Here is a 20,657-nt window from a genome sequence, read left to right on the forward strand (position 1 = left end):
CACTAACCAGAGCTTTCCCTAGGAGTTTGTGGGAATGGGCAGCCGTGAGCACAAGTAGGGGAGCCCACCCAGCCTTGCTGCAGCCCCTGAGTGACCTGAGACCCTCAGCACCAGCTACCCCAATGCCCTGCCCAGCCCCACTTGCTGGGTCCTATTGGGCTTTTTTAATTAGTTTGCAGGCTACAGTCTTAAAGGCAGGTTGTTCCAACTGCAGGATAGTTGCTTGGTGTATTAATTTGCGTTGGCAGAAACTACTTCCCCACTAACAAAGCAACAAATTTACATCACAATGTGGAGCTGTTTATAACCAACGACCCTTACAAAACAAGTTAAGATTTAATATTTGTGAAACAAAGCAAAGAATTCACTGGTGGCTTTGTATCAGCATAAATGACTAATTACTTTAATCAGGAAACTCAAAAGATAATGAACTTGATTTATTATAAACACAGGGGCTTGCCCTCTTATAAAAATTACTTGCTCTGCAGTTCAGGACACATATTGATTAATGGCACTACTTGCAATTCTCTTCTTTTTAAATTTAATGAGTGAAAATGAATTAAAAGCAAACTGAAAAAATACACATTCCCAATACAATTTTACTCAATTCCACAACAATATTCATAAGTTATGTATACCTCAGTATTTCACTAACAGTAAAAATACAAAAAACTATTTTGTAAAACATGCAGCGAGTAAAAGATTAATTTGGCCAAGATTAGAGAAAGTAAAAAATATTCACTCTTTCTCCTACATGACCCTTCATTATTTAGTGATAGTTGTCATCTGTTGCTGAGACCAACTGAACTCAATTCAAACACAGTTTAGCTAGGAATTACTGAGAGAGTCATAAAAAATCTGTGAGGATAGATTGTGAATCAGTTATGGCTTAGAATTCCATCAGAGAGAGAGAGAGGGAGAGACTGAGTCTGCCTGGAATGTGGTAGTAGACAAGATAATAACATCTTTGCAGAAAAGCCACTTTGGAGAGCACTTTACTCATGCTGACCCCTGCATCAGCACTCCTTTACTCACTAAAGGGCCATTTGTGGACAGAGAGCACTTAAGGCATGTCAGGTCCCCATGACAAGGTTTATAGATTTACTGCATTACATTCAAACTACACAACACAGGGACAAATTTTTCTGTATGTATCTCTTAAATAAACATAAAAACATTCATATCAAATCCTCTCACATTAAAATGGACTCTGTCACCCACGTGAAGCCCTCTAAGTTTCTCCAAAGATGATGACTGCCATGAATGTTCTCTTTCTGCATATTTATGTTGTAGATTGCTCAGAAACTCTCAGGTGCATTTCTATATATTTTGCTGAAATGTTTTCATAGCTCACTGGCAAACAGCAAAGTTCTCTGGCTTAAGGTTTTGGGAGTGCCAGGGTGTTCAAGGACACTGTCACACGTCTGAGTACAGCTGCTCAGTTATTACAGAGGTAATTATTAATATTATTGTATTGTTATTTGCAGAAAATAATGATGTGAGAGTATTTTCAATGTGAAGAATGTTTTCAGAGACTGGATGATCAGCTTGATCCACATTCCACTCTGGAGCTCAGCTAAAACAAACCATATTCCTCAGGGCACTGCAACAAATGGATTACCATAAAATAAAGACACTTGGCACCCAGGTTCCCATTACAGCTGCTTCTTGTGCTGACCAGTCACCATGACCTCGTGTTCTCCCTGTTTTAATACATCCTCACACTGTCTCTTTCTTGTCTTATACTTTACACTACATTCCTCTGGGCAGAAACCACCTCCCTCTGTGTTTATGGAACCAGCTGTGCCTAGTGACTCCATGCTATCACAGTTTAAATAACAAGCAAGATATGCATCTGATACCAATTTAGGGCAGAGTTGAACAACACATTTGATTAAATCTCTGCATTATCAAAGTCCATGGAAATTTTTATTCTTGAGGTTAGGGTTTTTCATGTTGGTACAAAGGAAGAAGAACCTTTTAAAAAAAAAAATTATTCACCCATCAGTTCTGATACATTGCAATTATTACCATAACTACATCAAATGTGACTAAGAGCAGTATTTTCACCAGCAGCTCTGTAAAGTAATCTCTTCTTTATCTCCAGCATTTCTTCCAAGCCTGGTCATAGACAGAGGAAGTCCCAGAATTCAGACTGGAATTCTGCAGTTTGAAGGGTACCCATTACTAAAAGATAGCTGCTTTGGTCCATGAGGAACACACAGGGCACAGACCTCTGCTGGGTTCTGTAACCACAGAGCAGATACCAAACCCCACTTCTGCAAAGCTGCAGAAAACCACCTGCTACTGCAGTGATTACAATGAAGTCCAGAAGGTGTGGGACACATACCAGTGTGAGACAGAGGTTTGGATCAGGCTCTTCAGGCCTGGGCAGCCCAGTTGGCTCCGACAGCCTGTGGGAACTCTGGGAGATACTTATCCAACATCACACCACAACCATGGCTGTCTGCAACTGCAGACATCATTTTTAAGGACCGCTGATTAAGACAGTTTATTTTCCTTGTTAGATTTTTAATTCATGTAAATGTGTTACAAATAAAGGTGCCCTCATTCTATGAAGTGAACCATCTGGAGTTCTTTTTTTTTTTTTTTACTCCACAGTGTTAGAGGTCAGGCAGAGAACAAGTGTTCAGGGTTTGGAACAACTAAAAGGAATGAGAAATACGAATTCAAAGAGAATTAATACAAAAGAGAGATTCTCATCTGCAAAATGAAGTTCCATTATTTTACACAAAAAGAAGCCATTAATTATTAAATACGTATTTGCTGGTTAAATCTGAGTTAATGTGCTGATTTTGGCTGGGATAATTTCCTTCACAGTGGCTATTATGGTGCTGTATTTTGGATTCGTGCTGAGCACAGGATTGATAACATAGAAATGTTTTTGTTATTGCTGAACAGCACTTACAAAGAGCCAGGGCCTTTTCTGGTTTTGGTATATGGCCAGGCTGGCAAGGAGGTGGGGGGTGCAGGGGAAGCTGAGAGGAGACCGAGCCAGGACAGGAGACCAAAACTGACCAAAGGGATATCCCAGACCATGTGACACCATGCTCAATCCATAAAGTGGGGGGAAAAAAAGAGGAAGGGGGGACATTTGGAGTGATTATGTTTGTTTTCCCAAGTGACTGTTACACATGATGGGCCCTGCTCTCCTGAGCTGAACACCTGCCTGCCCATGGGAAACACTGAATTAATATTCAGTGCTTTGCTTGTGTGTGTGGCTCTTGCTTTCCCTAATAAATTGTCTTTATCTCAACCCATGACTTTTCCAGCTTTTACTCTTTGAATTCTTTCCCTGAACCTTCCTGCTGGTGGGGGAGCAAGCAAGCGCCTGGGGCTTGGCTGCCAGAGGGGGTGAAACCACAACAGTTCTGTACAAAACTATTATGGCAGTGAGAGTGATGCTACAGAGCAATGTTTACTGTTGAATCCTGAAGCTTGTCTCAACCTACAAAACCACCTTAATTGTGCTTTTTTTTTCAGAGGGAAACATTTTGAACAAAAAAATTATGTGAAGCTTATACTTTAAAAGGTACTTCTGTTATTGCAGCATCAAGACTTGAAACTCACTCCCATGCATTTATTTTGTAACAATCATTTAATTTCGTTTTTGGTTATGTTTGACAACTCTCATGGGGAGCTAAACACTCTGCTCTGTCGCTACTGTGATTTCTGAGACAAAAAATATGAAATAACTTTGAAAATGATAGATCAGGTTCACTGGCAGGCTTGTTCTGCTGAGCTCAGCAAGAGGGAAAGGCTGCCTGGTATCAGTCTCTCCTAGGGGCTTGTCTGACTTGCACTTGCTGGCAAAAGTCCTCAAGGACCATCTGCCAGCAAGAACACTGGGGATGGGCAGGGGGAGGAAATCATTCATGTGCACACTCAGGTATTGCCAAGTCCTTCCCTATCCTCAAAAACTTCAGACAGTAGGAGCTACCACAAGCAATATTTAAGATGTCAGTCTACCAGTTTTTTTTCTTCTGTGGAGTCCTCAAAATAGAAGCACTTCACCAGAAGAGACACAGAGAAGCTACATGGAAAGAGAAGATAAAAACTGAACAGATAAAAGAATTTATCTTTTAGAAATTTCTTCAAAATATTATGCTTGTCATCACAGAACCATGGTCAGCATTGTCAAGCACTGCAGGATAACTATACTGAAAAGATACATCTCAAAAGGTTTATTGGAAAGGCAGGAGGACACATCAAATACAAACAACAGATGTTTGCACACTAAGCTCATATCCTCAAAATTGCTGATACAGGTCTATTTATTTAACTTATTACTATAAAGACACAAAACAATCCCAAAGCATTCAAAATAGATGTGCATAGCACAGCTGCTTATGTTTCAATAAGAGAACATTCTGCTTCCCTCAGTCAGATTTAAAGAGGCAGATCAAAGAGAAAATATTTAAAATTAAATGCAAAACCTTATTCTGATTTGAAAAAAAATCATATACTACAAATACATAGATATACACCTTTTACATGTATGTACATATACTCATATTGCATATATGTACATATATACATATTGCAAAGTTAGAGATTAATTGGCTTAGCCTCTCCTGTTATGTGCACCCATTCCATGCTCCCAGTTCTATTTTTCTGTAAATGCACCCTTGAAGGCACCAGCTTGTATAGAAAGGCAACAGCTGTTCAGCTCTTGGCATCATTAGGATTTTCTCCCTCTATGGTACTGGACAAAGAGTATGGTGATCATAAATGAGCACACCCTACAGTTTTCCTATTAAAGCCTTCTCTTCCTCCCACCACGCATCTCTGTCTCTATCTCACTATTCATCACAGACTTTTAAGTAACATCTAACACTTAGATTATACTTGGTCTTAGACACAGCCCATAGAAACCTTCATTTGAAATTAGCAATAATGACTTCAGTGAAATGTTCTGTTTCACACCACAGTGCTCTCTGCCCTCTAGCACAGTACCAGATCTTTTAAAAGAGTGAGCAACAACAGTTTCTTCCCTATTATCAAATCTTCAGTTTAGGTTTTATGTTTACTTGTCTCATGGAAAGAAAGAAAAAGGCATATTTGGCTGTCCAGATGAAGCACAGGGGCACTGGTGACACACTGTCTGCAGGCGATGTAAAACAAGTTCCTCTTCTGCAAGGAAAATTCCAAGCTAAGCTTCAAGCACCAGTCAGGTGAGAAGTAGATGTCCTTGCTGACACCATTTACAAATCTCTCTAGGATGGAAGAGGCTTTAGGTTTGTTTTATGATGGCTTTTCCTGGTTTGTTGGTATCAGACATTCCTCCACTCCCATTTCCATGCAGTTCTACAGCCAAATGCCTGAAACATCAGTCCAGCTGTTTCTTTTGCACATCAATACTACAAAACTGATCCTGTGAACAGAGAGGATATTTTCTGTATCTAACATTAGCACAGTAGCATTTTCTTCATTCATATCCTGTTCCTGCGAAGGGAAGTCAAGGGCAGGATCAATGTGTGGAATAGATCTCTTTGACACAGTCTCATCTCTTAGCAGTTTCAGCATCCAGACTCTATGTAACCAAGCTAATAGCATCAGCAAATAGTATAAATATTAGGAAGAGAAATACCATCATTGGGAAGGTACTAGAAAATAATGATCTGTATCAGTGTGAAACCAGCAGCACTACAGATTAAAAAATGTTATTACTTGCAGGCAAGGCTCAACTCAAATTGCTTCCCAGCTTCTTTTACTTTGTGCAGTGCTCAGTTCAAATTCAGCAGGAGATCTGCTCAGAACTTGTGTCAGATTCCAGTCGAAGTTACAAGAAAACAGACACTTGCACTATCCCCAACAAAGGAGATTACTCCACACAAGAAATCCCCATAAACTTACTAACAGGTTCCAGGGTAGAAGCAGCAAACTCTCAGTGCACTCATCACAGTCACTGCACTGTCAGCTGTAAAACCAGGAAAGGCAAAGTACACAGGCCATAACATCAGTTTTCTTCTGCACAAGCATTTAGCCAAGAGGATGTTTTATGGGAAGGGAGATGCAGAAGAAAGCAGGGTAGGGAAGGAAGCAGCAGCATCAGCTCCCAAAGGTCTCTCAGAATCCTCTGCACCACTGGGGACAGCACAACACATCAGTCACCAGGCAGGAGTGGGGCAGGAGACAATATTGAATCAATTACTTCCAAAAAGACCTTAAAATTCTTCCCAACCATTCAGAACTTGATAGCCAAACCCCAATTTAAATAACAAAAATAATACCTACCCAAAATCCTAAGAGAAACACAATGCCAAAAACTTATTTACAATTAAAGTTTCCTTTCCAATTACACATCAATTCTTCTGAATGTTTTTTCATAGTTCTGGAGTTTAAAGAACACTGTCCCATTGGGCTCTACCTGACATAGACAGGCAGCCTTCACTCCAGCATTCTTACAAAATTAAGTAAACTAGCACATAGACTCCTTTCTCAAAAATCAACAATGATGGTGTAAACACTAGCCAAAAAAAAGAAAAAAAAAAGGAAAAAAAACCAGAGATTCATTTCTCAAAAATCAACAATGATGGTCTAAACACTAGCCAAAAAAAAAAAGAAAAAAAAAGGAAAAAAAACCACACAAACAAAAACCCCTCCTCAGAATTAAAAAAAATATATATATTTTAAAATAGCAATTGCTATCCAGAATAAATGTGATTCTAAAGTTATCTCACACAAGCAAAAAAACCCCTCAGAATTAAAAAAAATATTTTAAAAAAGCAATTGTTATCCAGAATAAATGTGATTCTAAAGTTATCTCCACTGCTTCCATCATAAAGAATAAACAGGACATTGCTCTCCCAACCTGGTAACAAGCTGGCAGAATACACTTTTTCATTCTCTCCTACTTAATTATCAAATCAAGCTCCTTTTCTTTTGACAAACCACAGAGCAACATAAATGGCACAAGGTCATTCAGCACTTAACACACAGATAGGATCTGACAGATTGTTACAGCAAAACCTCCAAATTCCATCTAACAACTCAGCTTGTAAGTTCAAATCAGTTTCCTGGGATTTTAATCACTGGGGTTTTTTTCATTACAGATTAATAAAAATTAAGGGATTGATTAAAATTTAAGTGCCTTTTAAGATGCATCTGTCCTTTGAAACAAATTAAGCTCTCTTTTTCCTGAAGCATGTTCTTAAGTACTTTTTATAAAAGAACGTATTTCCTAATTTGCCTCATCTCCCTGTAAGAGCCTAGAGTATTTGATGAAGCAAAAGAAAACATATAAAAATCCACAGCCTCCTGGCACAACAGCCATTTAAGTGCAGGAGAAATTTACTATCAACTCCAAATGAACAGTAGATGAGACTAAGAAAGCAACTGCAAACTGTATTTAAGTGCAAAAACCCTTCATTTTGCCCCAGAGAATCTCACAGTTCTAGAGTCTCTGCATTTACTTTGCTAACTTTTCATTTGCTGCATACTAAGTAGAAAACACGTATGGAAAATTTAGATTTCATCAGCTTCAATGCTCTTGAGCTGTTAGGTCTCATCAGACTTCCTAGAAATTGAAGAATGACAAAAACAAAAACCATGGGATTCTGTAGTCGATCTTATAGCTTAACTTTGTGAAAACCCAGCTCATTTGTGAGTCAGGATTTTAGGGAATGCAGAGAATGATGGTTACCTGTGTTGTCATTATGATAACCAGATGGCATTCTCATAAGACTCCTGAAAGGAGATTTACATTCTGTATCACCTTTTCATTTTTGGTCTGCATGTCTCATCCTTTTGGTTGAACTGTTTTCAACATCTGAGTTCAAATACTCTGCTACAAAATTAAAGGTGACACTCTCAAAAGCAATATCAGTAGGCCTAAATTATCTAGGCACTCAAAAGAAAATAATTAAATGGGTGAAATAGTTATTGTGGGACTTGGAGAACTATTTGTTTGTTTCTTCCTTGCACTGAGTCTGCTATAAATATGAATTACCTGCACCACAGGAATACCCAAAGACTTAGGGAGGGTTGGCTTGATGTGTGCACAGAAAAATGCATTCCCTGCCCTGTAAGAGCTCAAAGCAACGGTTCTGCAATGAGTTCCATGTGTGGCAACACTTAAACCTTTACAGATGCCATAGCATTGCTGTAGAATACTAAACAAATTTAAAACCAAGCATTTTTCATATCCTCTGTTATGCAGCTGGTCATTGCTAATGGTATCTTGTCACAAACTGCTGGACTAAAACTGTGAACCTAAAGACTAAAGGACAGTGAAAGCTTAGTCCTTCATGAAACCTGGAGAGACAAGTGACAAATTCCTTCCTACAGTCCCAATAATTCCAAACAGTAACATGACAGAAGCCTGTGATAACCATGTGAAAAGTCTGTGAAACCAGTTGCACAGCCTGATAGTCGAGCAATGAGATTTCATTTCTGATAGCTTTGGGATTTTATTCTTCCTTTTACTTACACATGGCAGTGGCATACAGCTTTGATTAGAAGGCATTTCCTCCTACTGTATCTCAGTAATAGCTAGGTGCCTCAATAAACACTTCCTTTTAAACAATCTGAGCTTACACAGCTCCTTTCCAGATCATCACAGACAGACCAATGTACTTCATTCTAACTCCAAACCTGCTAGGGAAATGCTTTTCAAGACATATCTCCAGGAGACTGAGAATAAGAAAAGTCCTTCCTGGATCTATTATAAACACAGATCTATATTATCTTCACAGACCAGAAAGTCAAAAAAGGAACAACATTTTAGCATGGAGGTTTCCCACCCATGCAAAGACCACACATTATTCAATATGAACCTAAAGCATTTCTTATTCCTTGTTTTGCAGCCTTTGTTTCTGACACTTGATCCAAAATTCTGACTATGTCCCTTAAACTCTGTTATCTAGTGGTTGGCGGTGAAAAAAAAGTTTGTAATTTGAGCCTGACGCCTCAAACCAATTTACTATATCTTCAGGAAAATATTGATATACATTCTTGAAAGACTGGTTTAAACTTCCTCCGCTCCCAGTCCCTGGGCAGAAGATCTGAGAGGCTGTACAATCACTAGGGCATAACTGGAGGTAAAGACAAATTGATAAAGTTATTGTTGAAGCTTTTCAGATAGGGATCTCTAACTATGAACATAATGCAAAGCCTCTTCCCATGTAAGCAGTCCCACAGGAACAACAGATTTGTGTAAGTTAGGACTGCAGGATGAGGGAGCTCTGGGTGCTCTGGGCCATGTGCTGGTTTACACATGTGCTACTTTAGATCACCACTATTCAATGTAAATATGCAGAAAAAAAATCAGACTCTGTATTAATTAGCATTCACAGAAAGCAGATGCAGAGACAGATGAATATGTGGTCTGAATAAATACTGTGTGAAGAAAACAGTCTCTATGACCATTCTTGTGTTTGTCCTAAAAACGTATTTTTGTATCTGAATTTAAAATAATGTCTATTATAAAAAAGGTTTAATTGTGATAAGGTATATAATTATCTTCAAAGGTTTGCATGGCAGAGAGGTCCAACTCTGGACGTCCCTACAGCTTTGTCAACATCAGTAAGAGATTAGCACTCTGCACTGCATTCAAAAGAGCTGAAAAAAATTAAATCCATATGATTTATTGGCACCATACAAACATTGAAAAAGGTGACTTACTTGTTTATTATTAGCACATGTCCTAATGCCATGTATTCTCATGACACGGATCCTCAAACTGTTTTCCACTTTATGGATCAGTCTCAAATGACTTCTCAACAGGACTTTGTCATTAATTTTAATTATAAACAGAAGTCCATAGCCCCTGCTACCTGATAAATTTTTATTAGAAATTTAAAAGTCAGAAATTGTTTCAGATGTATATGGAATTAATACTATTCTGATTCATATCCTTTAAAGTTAAAAAATTAAGAAATCCCTTCAGCAAGTCTACTTTGACTAGGAAAATTAACTCTTCTTACTCTGTGACCTCATGGAAACAGGAACAGTGCTAAATTTATACAATTATTGAATTGTACTATGGTCTCTTGCTATCACTCCTGTTTACAAACAGCCATAGAAACAGAGTTAAACAGACTTAAGGGCCTCAACTACAAATTACAATCAAGGCATTGCAAATCCTTCACACAGCATTTGAAACTAGAAAAGTAATTCACCATGACCTAACAGCCTTGCTAAGCCTTTGTTTCCCATTTTCTCAGATTTATTTCTGTGTTGAAGAGATGTAAATTTGGCTGAAAACAGAGCACTTCTCATTGTATCTGAAGTATTTAAGTGCTTAAGTAACTCCAGGAATGTATAGCGGAATTAATTTGCCGAAGGGGTAAGCACTCTTTATTGTTGTTCTGGAAACCTGCATCAATCATTAATTCCTCTCACATAATTTATCACATATTTCTGGTTTGGAAGACTACCTATTGTAACTGCAATACACACTCTTTATTTTCATATAGTGTAGAATGCTGCATGTCTAGCTTTAGATAGACAGATTTCATTAATTGTAAAATAATCTAAAAAAGAACATTAGTTTACCAGCTTAATTGATGTTAATATCTAAATTACATAGTAATTATGTAAAGAGAAATGGTTAAGATATGGCTTTGCAACAGAAACCTAATCATTCATTTAGATTATGGAAACCAACATACACTTTCTTATCAATTTCTGGTGCATTTCAAAGCATGCCTCTTGGTCTAGTGCCCTACAGCTCCTCTTGCACACATGGCTGCCACCAGTAACTACTTTTCTGTGCCACATTTACAACCAGGCTGCATTCAGTTATTCACATGCCACTTCCCAGACGTGTACATAAAGCATTGACAAAGCCTTAACAACAAAACAGTGCAAAAAGAAAAAAAAAGTACAGGTGCCATCCAGCCACAAAGAAAATTCAAAATGTGATAACAGTCAAGCAGAAGAATGCAACCTCAACGAATCCAGCCCATGCTGCTTTGTGATACATAAAGTGACTATCTGTTAAAGACTGGTGGCTCACTCGAGACAAGGTGCCAGCCTCCATCCAACAGCCCATCCTGCAGGAACCACTGCCCTGCAGCAGCCTCTGCAGAGAGGCTCTTCCACCCACTCACCTCCAGAAGTGACTTCTTCAGAACTGGGCTGAGGAACATTGGCAGGACAGTGTGGGGAAGCTTGCATTGCTGCTGCCCTTGCTATACCTGTCCTGTGGAGAAATAGAGGACTTAATTTCCAGGGCTGTCAGACAGCACCTTCCACATTACAAGCGACGGAAAAAGAAATGAATTGGAAAACGCCTGATTTGAGCAAGTACATTTTGGGCTGTGGTGAAGAACTCCCAGCTCCTACAGAAGTATTTGGATTACATTCACCTCTTGCTTGGAGCTCCATTTGCAGCAAGCTGGATTCTTTGGTTCATGAGCTGATGATGCTCTTGCCAGTTACCTATGTAGCAAGCTGAGGTATGGCCATTGAGAACCAACATAATGAGACAGCCTAAATAAAATCATTAAGGAAATCGTATTTAACATAATCTCTCAACTCTGACATTAACAAATAACCATTAAGTAGCTCTCCCTTCTACCTCCATTTCAAAATGGCAGTTTTCTGCTCTTCATGTATTTCCTTTCCAGAAACCATTACTATATTAATCACCTAATAGAGGAACAGTTATTTTGCTTCTCCTGTCCAACCCATTCCATAGAGACAATTTATTTTACTTCCACATTAATCTACACAGGCTTACCACAAGAATCAATCCTAACAAAGACCTTTCTCTTTTTTAAAGGAGAAAAGGAAACTTCCCACAGTTCTCATGGTTTCCAGCTGGGACAACAGTTTTCAGCCACCAGTTTTTAGTATGACACATTGAAATGATTTGTATATCCCAAAGTGCAGTCCATTAGAGAGACAAAAATAACTATCTGAAACACATGAATAAATCATTCTTTTGAGCATGGTGATGAATGCAATGTTTTCATTTTCCAAACCAACTCTTTAAAGCCCTACTAAAACAAGTGTGTTTGTTCCAAAAGTGATCTCTGTATCTTTCAGGAGTGCTGTGATGTTTGGGATTTTTTCTTTGAGGAAATGTCAAGTTCAGACACCAAGGACTGGAACCTCATGACCAACCACTTTTTTTCTCGTATGAGTGTGCACTGAATACTGATGTTCACAGGCAGGAACAATTTCCAGTAATTAACTGGAAAAATATCAGCCTTCATTGCATTTGCTTAACTTTGGTCAACAGCAACGTTAATCTTGCAAGTGAATTGAAAGACAAGACAAAGCCTATACATATGAGGTTTATACATAATTCAGAACTGCTGAAAAGCATGGAAAGCAAGCAAGAAAAACATGATTATAATATAGCAGAACAACTCTACTAAGGAAAAAAAAAACTAACCCCAAACCCCCCCCACACACACACATATTGCATCTATTACTTCAAATGAAGAGTAAAAGTAGGGGTAAACAGAATTGTTCACTTCTCATTTGGGCAAAACAGACTCATGCATCAATCACTTTAAAAAAATCCAGATAGGCTGTTTTCTTCTTTTGTTGATTTGCAACTGCATACTTTTTTCTCTAAAGTTCCCAGTTCCCAGTTAGCATACTAACCCATTCAAAGCAATGAAACAGTTTGTGTCTCTCAATATCTGCTAATTGGAGTATAATTACAGCTGTCTATGAGCTATGACTATAAAGAGACTTTTCCAAAATATTTGAAAGAAGTCTCCAAGAGAAATAGTGATAACTGGTCACATATATGATACCATATTTAATAAATCCATAAATACAAAATAAGATACAGGAGGTTGGCTCAAATAAATATGAATGATTAATTCTGTTCTGGGCACTACTGATCAATGCCCTGTTCACCTTCTAAGAGAGTGATTATTCTCAGCATTAACAGGAATTTTAATAAATCTGCTCCTCTTCTTCATGTGACAAGAACAATGAGTATCAGAAAGAAGCAAAATGAGAAGAAGCTGACAACCTTAGGTTTTATGTGTTGCCTAAAGCCCTCCAGAGTCCCCAGAAGGTCATGACACATGGATAATCTAGATATTACAGTAACAATGCATTGATAGCACTGATCAGATCTCCAGAGAAAAGATTTCAAATACTTTGAAACATCTGGCAATATCTTCTAATAATCATTGAAAGGACTAGAACTTGTAATTCATCTACTCTCCCTAAAATGCAAACTGGTAAATGCTAAAACTGTGGGGAGGGGAACCTCTAAAATTGAAAGCAAGAGCTCAATTGGTCACAGTATGAATTTTGGTTTCTTTAGTAATCTACAAAGATATCCATGCCATGGTTTTCATACTTTGAGAGCACCATACATTTATTTCAAAAACAAGTCTTAAGTGTTCAAATACAAATACCTTATGCTTAAATACTTCAAAGAGCCTTTCCTTTACTTACATCATCCTGATTTTCTCCCCACAAATTACTGTTCTCCAGCCCCCTACAGTCTACAGTGACTTATGTACACTAAGCACTTCAAGAGGCACTTTAACCATATGGGATATTTCTAATAGGTAGGATCACTTTCACTGTCTGTGGGATTAATTAATGGAATAAAAAAAAAAAAGATAACAACTTTGTCTCAAGGAAGATACATTCCAGAGTTTAGTCCAAAACTAATTACTAGTTACAGTGGGTTAATCTTTCAGGTTTGTCCTCAACCAAGGAGCGCTGGGATGCTCTTAACAGGAATCACCAGCTACAGAAAGTCTCATCAGCTTAAGTGTTTACCTAAATGTTCTCCACATAGCTCAGAAACACCTCTCCCTCATTATGACACTGTGAACTTTCTGGAATCTGTAAAAGCATAATTTAGGAGGATAATATGAAGCTAACAAATTACCACGCAAATGGGCAAATGAAGGGAAAAAATTACTCTTTTCTTAAGACACACATTTTTAAGGTTACAGTAGTAAAAGAAAAATTAGCAAAGAAAAATTATTTAAGGGCTAAAACCATGTTACTGACATTCATGAAATATCCTGTAATTTTTTTCAGAAACATTTAATTATACCTTTCATACTACTCCTGCATTTAAAGATGTTCTGGTTAGCATTAATTTGAATTCTATTGCCACATAAATTAATACAACTTAACACATTTATCAGCCCTTTAAATAACAAAGTGATGTGTCCAGGCAGCATATTCTTGAAAAGGAGAAAAAGACATACAATTAAAACCTGAACTGCAACTACTCTACATTTCAGAAAGTTAAAAAGTAGCCTGGAGCAAATTACCTCCAAGAGAAAATCTGGAGAGTAGTTTTGCTTCAAGCAAAGACTTAACAGTATTTAAAAGAAAACAATATGCAGCATGAGTAAATCATATAGCAGACAAATGGGTCAAAGAAAAATAAATGGGTTGTACTCAAGTTAGTATAAATCTGAATGCATTAAGCTCCTAAGGAAACTTGCAAAGACAGTATTAAGGTCACAGCATTCAACTGGATAATTTTAACCCTGATTTTAACCTTAAATTTAATAAATCATATTATGCATGAGAATTTCCAAGTAGATTTCCTAACTCATTATGCAAATGAACAAAATGATAACTAGATAGCTATACTAGCTACAGAAAATCTGTTCCTTTGGTTAAAGGACAGCGTATGGTTTACTGAGGAACAGAATTGCAACAAATCCTAAGAAAAGTAACAAGAGCACATGATTTTACCTCCCAGAAATTTTTGTGCTAAACTGCAGAATGTACTTACATTTCCTGACAGCAGTAGGAAAATGAACGCTTTGTAGATTCTAATAATTCTGAATATGGTAGATGGAGTTCAGCCACATTTTCATCTTTACCTACTGCTGTCCGAAAAACAAATCCAGCAATGGTGTTGAGTCTCTGAAGACTTAGCACACTTAATTTCCAGAAAGGTTTTTGGTGAGCACTGAGATAAACTCTCCAAAAAAACCTCTTCCAGTACCAGGGGTTATAAACTACATCCCCACACTATACAATATATACAATGTATAGTGAAGACAAAAGTAACCAAGGTTACTGCACAAAGTATCACAAACAGATGCAGAGATTAAGACAGATGAATAGATGTTACAGATGCAGAATAGATGTGGAGGTGAGACACTGGAACAGGTTGCCCAGAGAAGCTGTGTATCTTCCTTGAAAATGTTCGAGGCCAGGTTGGATGGGGCTCTGAACAACCTGGTCTAGTGGAAGGTGTCTTTATGGTCTCTTCCAACCCAAGTCATTCTGTTATTCTACAGGATTAAAATAATTACTCAAAACACAAACAAAATATGTGGTTTGTATCTACATACATATATTTGTCTGGACTTACAATATGTACATAGAGTACAGCCAAGCAAAGCCATGCACCTGGATCCAATCCTGCTCCAGCCAGTGGCAGGTTCTCAATAGACTTCATTAGATACTAAATCACAATTACACAAAGGCTGTTAACAACCTGGCAGTATATTAAAGAAGATGTTGCTGCTGTTTAATAGAAACATGTACAGTAACCTTAGTGTCCTAACAAACCTAGGTAGTGCATTTCAGTTTTTTAAAACTTGCCAGAGTTAAAAAAATAAAATGAAATTACAATAAAAAATTCTGTAATTTAGTCACTACCATTTCCACAGCAGGATGGCATGGGGGACTGAAATGTTAATGGTTAGTGACTCAATCAACCATTTGCAATAGCAGTGGGTGCTTTGCTGAGGTTGGGTTTGCAAGGTCACAGCCCAGGGGCAGAGGGGGTGAGCACCCACCAGCAGAGGCACAAGCTGGGGTTTGAGCCATGTGAGGAAGAGGGCAGGTAAGAAGCAGAGGTCAGATAATGCTTTTTATCACCCTTAGATAACAGGCTCAGTTGTACAGTTTCTCACTGGGGAAGGACCAGGGCATTTACACACACGCCTGAAGGTTTTCTGCTCCTTCTGATGGGGCACAACTGGCTCAACCACTCTGTCATGAGAGGCAGCTGACATGTCTTTGAAGGTGTCATAAACCATCAAAGACCCCCAGAGTGGCCCCTGCCTAATTTTTGGAGCCTTCCACCAGAGGCCTGCATGTGATCCATAGTGTTACATCAGACAGTGTAGAACAAACCCTCCCTGTAAGGGAGAGATGTCTGACATAAACCTGAGCATTTATTAACCCACTGAACTTTGTGTTTTGGGGGCTTCCCCCACTCCCAGCTGATCAAGATGGAGATCATCACTTCAGCCAACAGACACCAAATAACAACAATCAAGTCTCCTTGCTAGATGGGTGGTGATATCTTTCCTCTCCACTATCTACTCTTATCCTTTTCTTCTCATCCTTTCTTTTCCTTATGTATTTTCTGAAGTGGTATCTTTATACTTTTGTACTGTTATATTCTACAGATAGATAATAACCAAAATAGCTACACATCTCCTTTCCATGGCAAACCCATTATTCTAAAATAATCCCTACATAAATATAATATATATATAAAAACCAGTCATTTAGTGTCATTTCATTCTAATCTGCTCTAAGAGATCTATCAACAAAAACCTCAGCCACTCTCGCCTTTAGGGGCGAGTAATAACAAAGAGAAAATGCCATTAGCTTTTCCTTTATCATAACCTGATAAAATCCTGACCCTGTCCTTCAAACAGGTCTGTTGATATTAATATATTTAACAGGGATCTTCACCAAGAAGACTGCCAGACTTCCCCCCCCTCCCCCGCCCCAAAAACTCATTTTCAGTAAAATGGTGCAGAAGAAAGGACTCTTCAATTTTATTTTTTTTTTAAGACCTTCCTCCTGCACCTGAGGGTCATCTATGGATCAATTAATCAGGTCCAAGACGATTTTGAGTCACATCTGTGTCCTTTAATGACAGTAAAAGAATAGTACTAAGTGACACTTCCAGGTCTTTCCCTCGCAAGATTCAATGGATATACACGGACAGCAGAAAGAACTTGGCAAAGAGTGCCAAACAAGTTGTGGTTTTGGCTGGACTCCCCTTTTTCTTAAATAAAGATTCCTGGAACTCAAACAGTAGCAAGTACTGCAGATGAAAGCCAAGTATCACTACAATCAAGTCAAGCAGCAAATGGAAACGGAATAATTGTAGTCAGGGAAGGAATTCTGTGTCCTTATTTCTTTCCCCAGCAGTGCTTGGATCTACATATTCTTGATGTCTCTGAAGTCTGAGCATGGACTATTACTTCCAGAGAGAGAAATTCTGAGAATTTAAAGCTTTAGGGTCCTGTTTGAAGAGAGATGCAACAGTTGCCTTCTGGCAGGAATTAAAGCTGGCATGGAAATTTCACAAAAGGAATTAAAATATGTTCTGGAAAGTGGCCAAAAGGAAATCAAAGGAACTTTAGCAGTATGAAGACATATACCAGAAGCACATGAAAAGTAACTTCAAGACAGACCATTAGGTTTAAGAGCTAAGGTTACCCATCTGTTTGCCTGGGTAGAAGGCTGTGTGAACCAGGAGAACATGTTAATTATTCCTGTGGGATACTTAGTCCAAAAATATTCATGCTCTCTTACATAATTTCCAGTCTTGACCACATGTCAGCTGTCTAGGGGAACAGATGTATTTTAGATTCAGCCCAAATTCTGACCTATAGGAACTGTTCAACATAGCCTTCTTTCAGTTCTTCAAGTGTGGTATGTTACTGGATCTGAGAATCAGACTGGGGAAAAAAGACTACCTGATAGCCAGTCTGACAGCATTCTGTGAGTTAAAAGATCTTAAATACACATAAACTATAGTTCATGTTTTATATCACATTTATTGTCATAAATATCTAATATAGGCATAAGTAATCAGTTATTTTACAGAAATACAATATAAAAAGCGGACAGTTTTTAAAGCAGTTAGTTTTGAAAACAGAAGTGGAAATCTATGGAAATTATCTGGGTAGTCCCACAGCTGAAGGGATGAGCTCTGGGGATTTTATTTGAAGAAATGTTAAAAGGAACTGTTGGACTACTGCTTTTGAGAACTATTACAATGAACAGGTGTTTCACCCCGTCTCTACTTTAGCTCAGTGTGCTACTATTGAACTCTTTCAATAAACTCTGTTCATGCTTCCATTCATAACAGCAGTTTTTGAAAAAAAGAAAATCTTTCTGTGCTCCATCAGAAGGTTTCTCAGCAGGGCACAAAACAAGGAACAGAAAAAAAAAAAACCAATGCCTCTTTAGATAAACTCATAAGAACCACCACTTACAAGATAAAAATCAAGACTTTAACAAGTTCCTTATCCAGGACATGTAAACTAGTGAAGTTACTGTTTTTATATAAAAAAAATTGTCCTCAAGTTTTCTTAAACTGTGCAGCAGCTCTCCCAGTGTCAGGTTCCACCTAAAATGGCATGCCCTAGTTAAAATGTTTAGGTATCTCTTGCTGTCATACGCAGTCAAGTCTCATCTAGCTACTTGTATTTATTTTAAACTTGCAGATATTGGCACTATTTCCCTAATATATCCCTCCTTGCAAAATCCTGAGGGGTTTTACTTACACAATAAAATCTCAGATTATGGAGTCAATTTCTGGACTGCAGAAAAGGCAAAGCGTAGGAGACTCTGGCAAGCTCTTTTATTCCTTTCCTCACCTTCAATTATCTGGATTCTATTCTTGTGTTAGATTATGTCTGTGCCCATATGCACAAATTTCTCAATGAAGATTTTTGGATCAAAGGTGACTTAGCAAGAGGGACATTAAAGGCTTTGAAAGATTTGCAACATTTCAGAAAAGAAGACTGCAAAACTGAGTAGTTTTTCAAGAAAACTGCATAAATTCAACTTCTAAAAAGAAAATGATTGAGTTCAGTCATTAAAATGTAAAATATAGGAATAGCTTCCTGTGCTAACCTGAGTATAACTACATTCATCAAGTCTCATCTGTAATAGCCAGGCTGGTGTTTGCTCTGTGGAATCCAGACTGCTAATTCTTCCCATTTACAACTCCCTGGCTTTCAGGAACAAAAATAATTTTCTGTCTAAATATACTTACACTTAACAATCAGAAATGAATCCCTCTGCAAACAACTCTCCACGCTGGCAATCACCTTTGTTAGTAATTATTTATAGTGCAGAGGCATCAAAGCTTTCTTCTTTCACATTTAACATTGCTCCTATTACTACCATTTCCCAGGTACATCCAGGATAGCTGTCAGACATTTTTCCAATATACTTATACTTTTTATTTCCTCCCTTCCTTCTGCTGTGCATAAATATTGCAAAAGCCTTATAACAAGGTGGTTTTGAAGGAGCAGAGCAGTAAGCTTCACTCCTCTGGAGGTCTTCACCAAACTGGTGCACACTGAGCAGGGCACAGGGAGCAGCAGTGGGACTCTGGTGGCAGATGGAAAAATTACACCAGCACAAGACAGCACTGCCCACGGTCCCTGTGCTCTCAGGAGCAGGCAGCTGTGGTGGTTCCCTCCCTGCCAGAAAGGGACAAATATCAACCAGGCCAAGTTTGCTGACATCTTCTGAAGAAGCCTAGATTGGTGGACTAACCAGAGCCTCTTCCCCTCTGCTCTGATACTTCCCAGCCATGGGAGTGGCTCCAACAGCTGCAGGGAAGGAAAGATGGGAAAGTCCCAGGTTACATATTCCTCTGGAGAATGGGCAATTTGCTGGCAAAAATGGCATCCATGTCAATTTCAAACCAAATCCTCAATTTTAAATGCCTTGAAATTAATGTGAAGGTATGAAAAAGTAAAAGATCTTTTCAATAAAACAATTTTAAATAAAAAAGCTGGGGAAAATCAACACAACAAAGAGCTCGTTGTTTGTACAAATCACATTCAGCAGTAATTTCTGCACCACAGTTCTAAGCTAGGGCAACTAAAACCCTTTACTGGGATATAGCGTGAATTCTTGCAGCTAGTAAATATTGAATTTTTAATATAATTGGCTGATTTGCAACACCATAACTGCTAACAAATGCAACTCATTAGTTTTAAAACTAGTATCTTTTGCAACGTTTACATAGTAACACAGAAGGCCTGTACTCTATTCCCCTCATTTTTCTGAAATGCATGTGGAAGCACTGAAATGTCTACTATACCAAGTAAGGCCACACTTAATCATGGAAAATAAAATCAACATTCAAGAAAACGGTTTTTCAGAGAGCTGCAGCTCATCACCACCACAGACAAAAATCAGATATTCAAGGACACTGCTTCTCACACCATGGTGGAAGGAAAGTTTTGCCCCAGTCAGAGACAAGTGTCACTGCCCTGACCAGTGCTGTCACACACAGACCAAAAGGTCTGTGACTCATATGGGACTTGAAGGACAGTGCCCTACATACTAGCTCAGATCCTAGTGCCTCCCAGTGCTGAAACTTCTCCACAGCCATTGCAGGACTTCCAGATCCACAATTCAAGCACAGCAGCTGGGAGGAATACAGGCACACCAGAAACATGCAGTAGCAGTCATCCACAAACCTTCTGTGAGTGCAGCATACTCTTGTGTTACAAGTGCACACAACATGCACAAAATGATATTCATATTGTACCTGAGCACTGAGAATAACCATCATCCATATGACTTTACTTCACTCTTAGTAAGGCATTCCAGGAAATTCTGTAAGATGTAATAATTCACATCTACCTATTTCAAAGAGACTGCATATGTGAATTCCACTTTGATCTTCACTGTTGATTAAAGAGAATATACTTGACCTAAATCTTCCATTCAAA

General features: G+C 38.3%; 1 protein-coding gene across 11 annotated transcripts in view; it reads right to left on the minus strand.

The window, feature by feature from the left end:
* PPP2R2C (protein phosphatase 2 regulatory subunit Bgamma) overlaps positions 1-20,657 on the minus strand; it is a 194,044-nt gene that overhangs the window by 105,848 nt on the left and 67,539 nt on the right. For 2 of the 11 annotated variants that reach the window (XM_039728919.1, XM_039728914.1), the window contains one exon: positions 11,076-11,167. The exons of 5 other annotated variants lie outside the window; for them this stretch is intronic. In XM_039728919.1, the coding sequence (XP_039584853.1) occupies positions 11,076-11,142 (67 nt within the window). In that variant the 5' untranslated portion in view covers positions 11,143-11,167. Of the gene's footprint in view, positions 1-11,075; positions 11,168-11,333; positions 11,412-20,473; positions 20,542-20,657 lie in introns of those variants that run through there. 4 more of the 11 variants (XM_039728920.1, XM_039728915.1, XM_039728923.1 and 1 more) reach the window with 4 other exon arrangements.

Source organism: Passer montanus, unplaced genomic scaffold (genome assembly GCF_014805655.1).
Source record: "Passer montanus isolate IOZ18808 unplaced genomic scaffold, ASM1480565v1 scaffold67, whole genome shotgun sequence".
Classification (NCBI taxonomy): domain Eukaryota; kingdom Metazoa; phylum Chordata; class Aves; order Passeriformes; family Passeridae; genus Passer; species Passer montanus.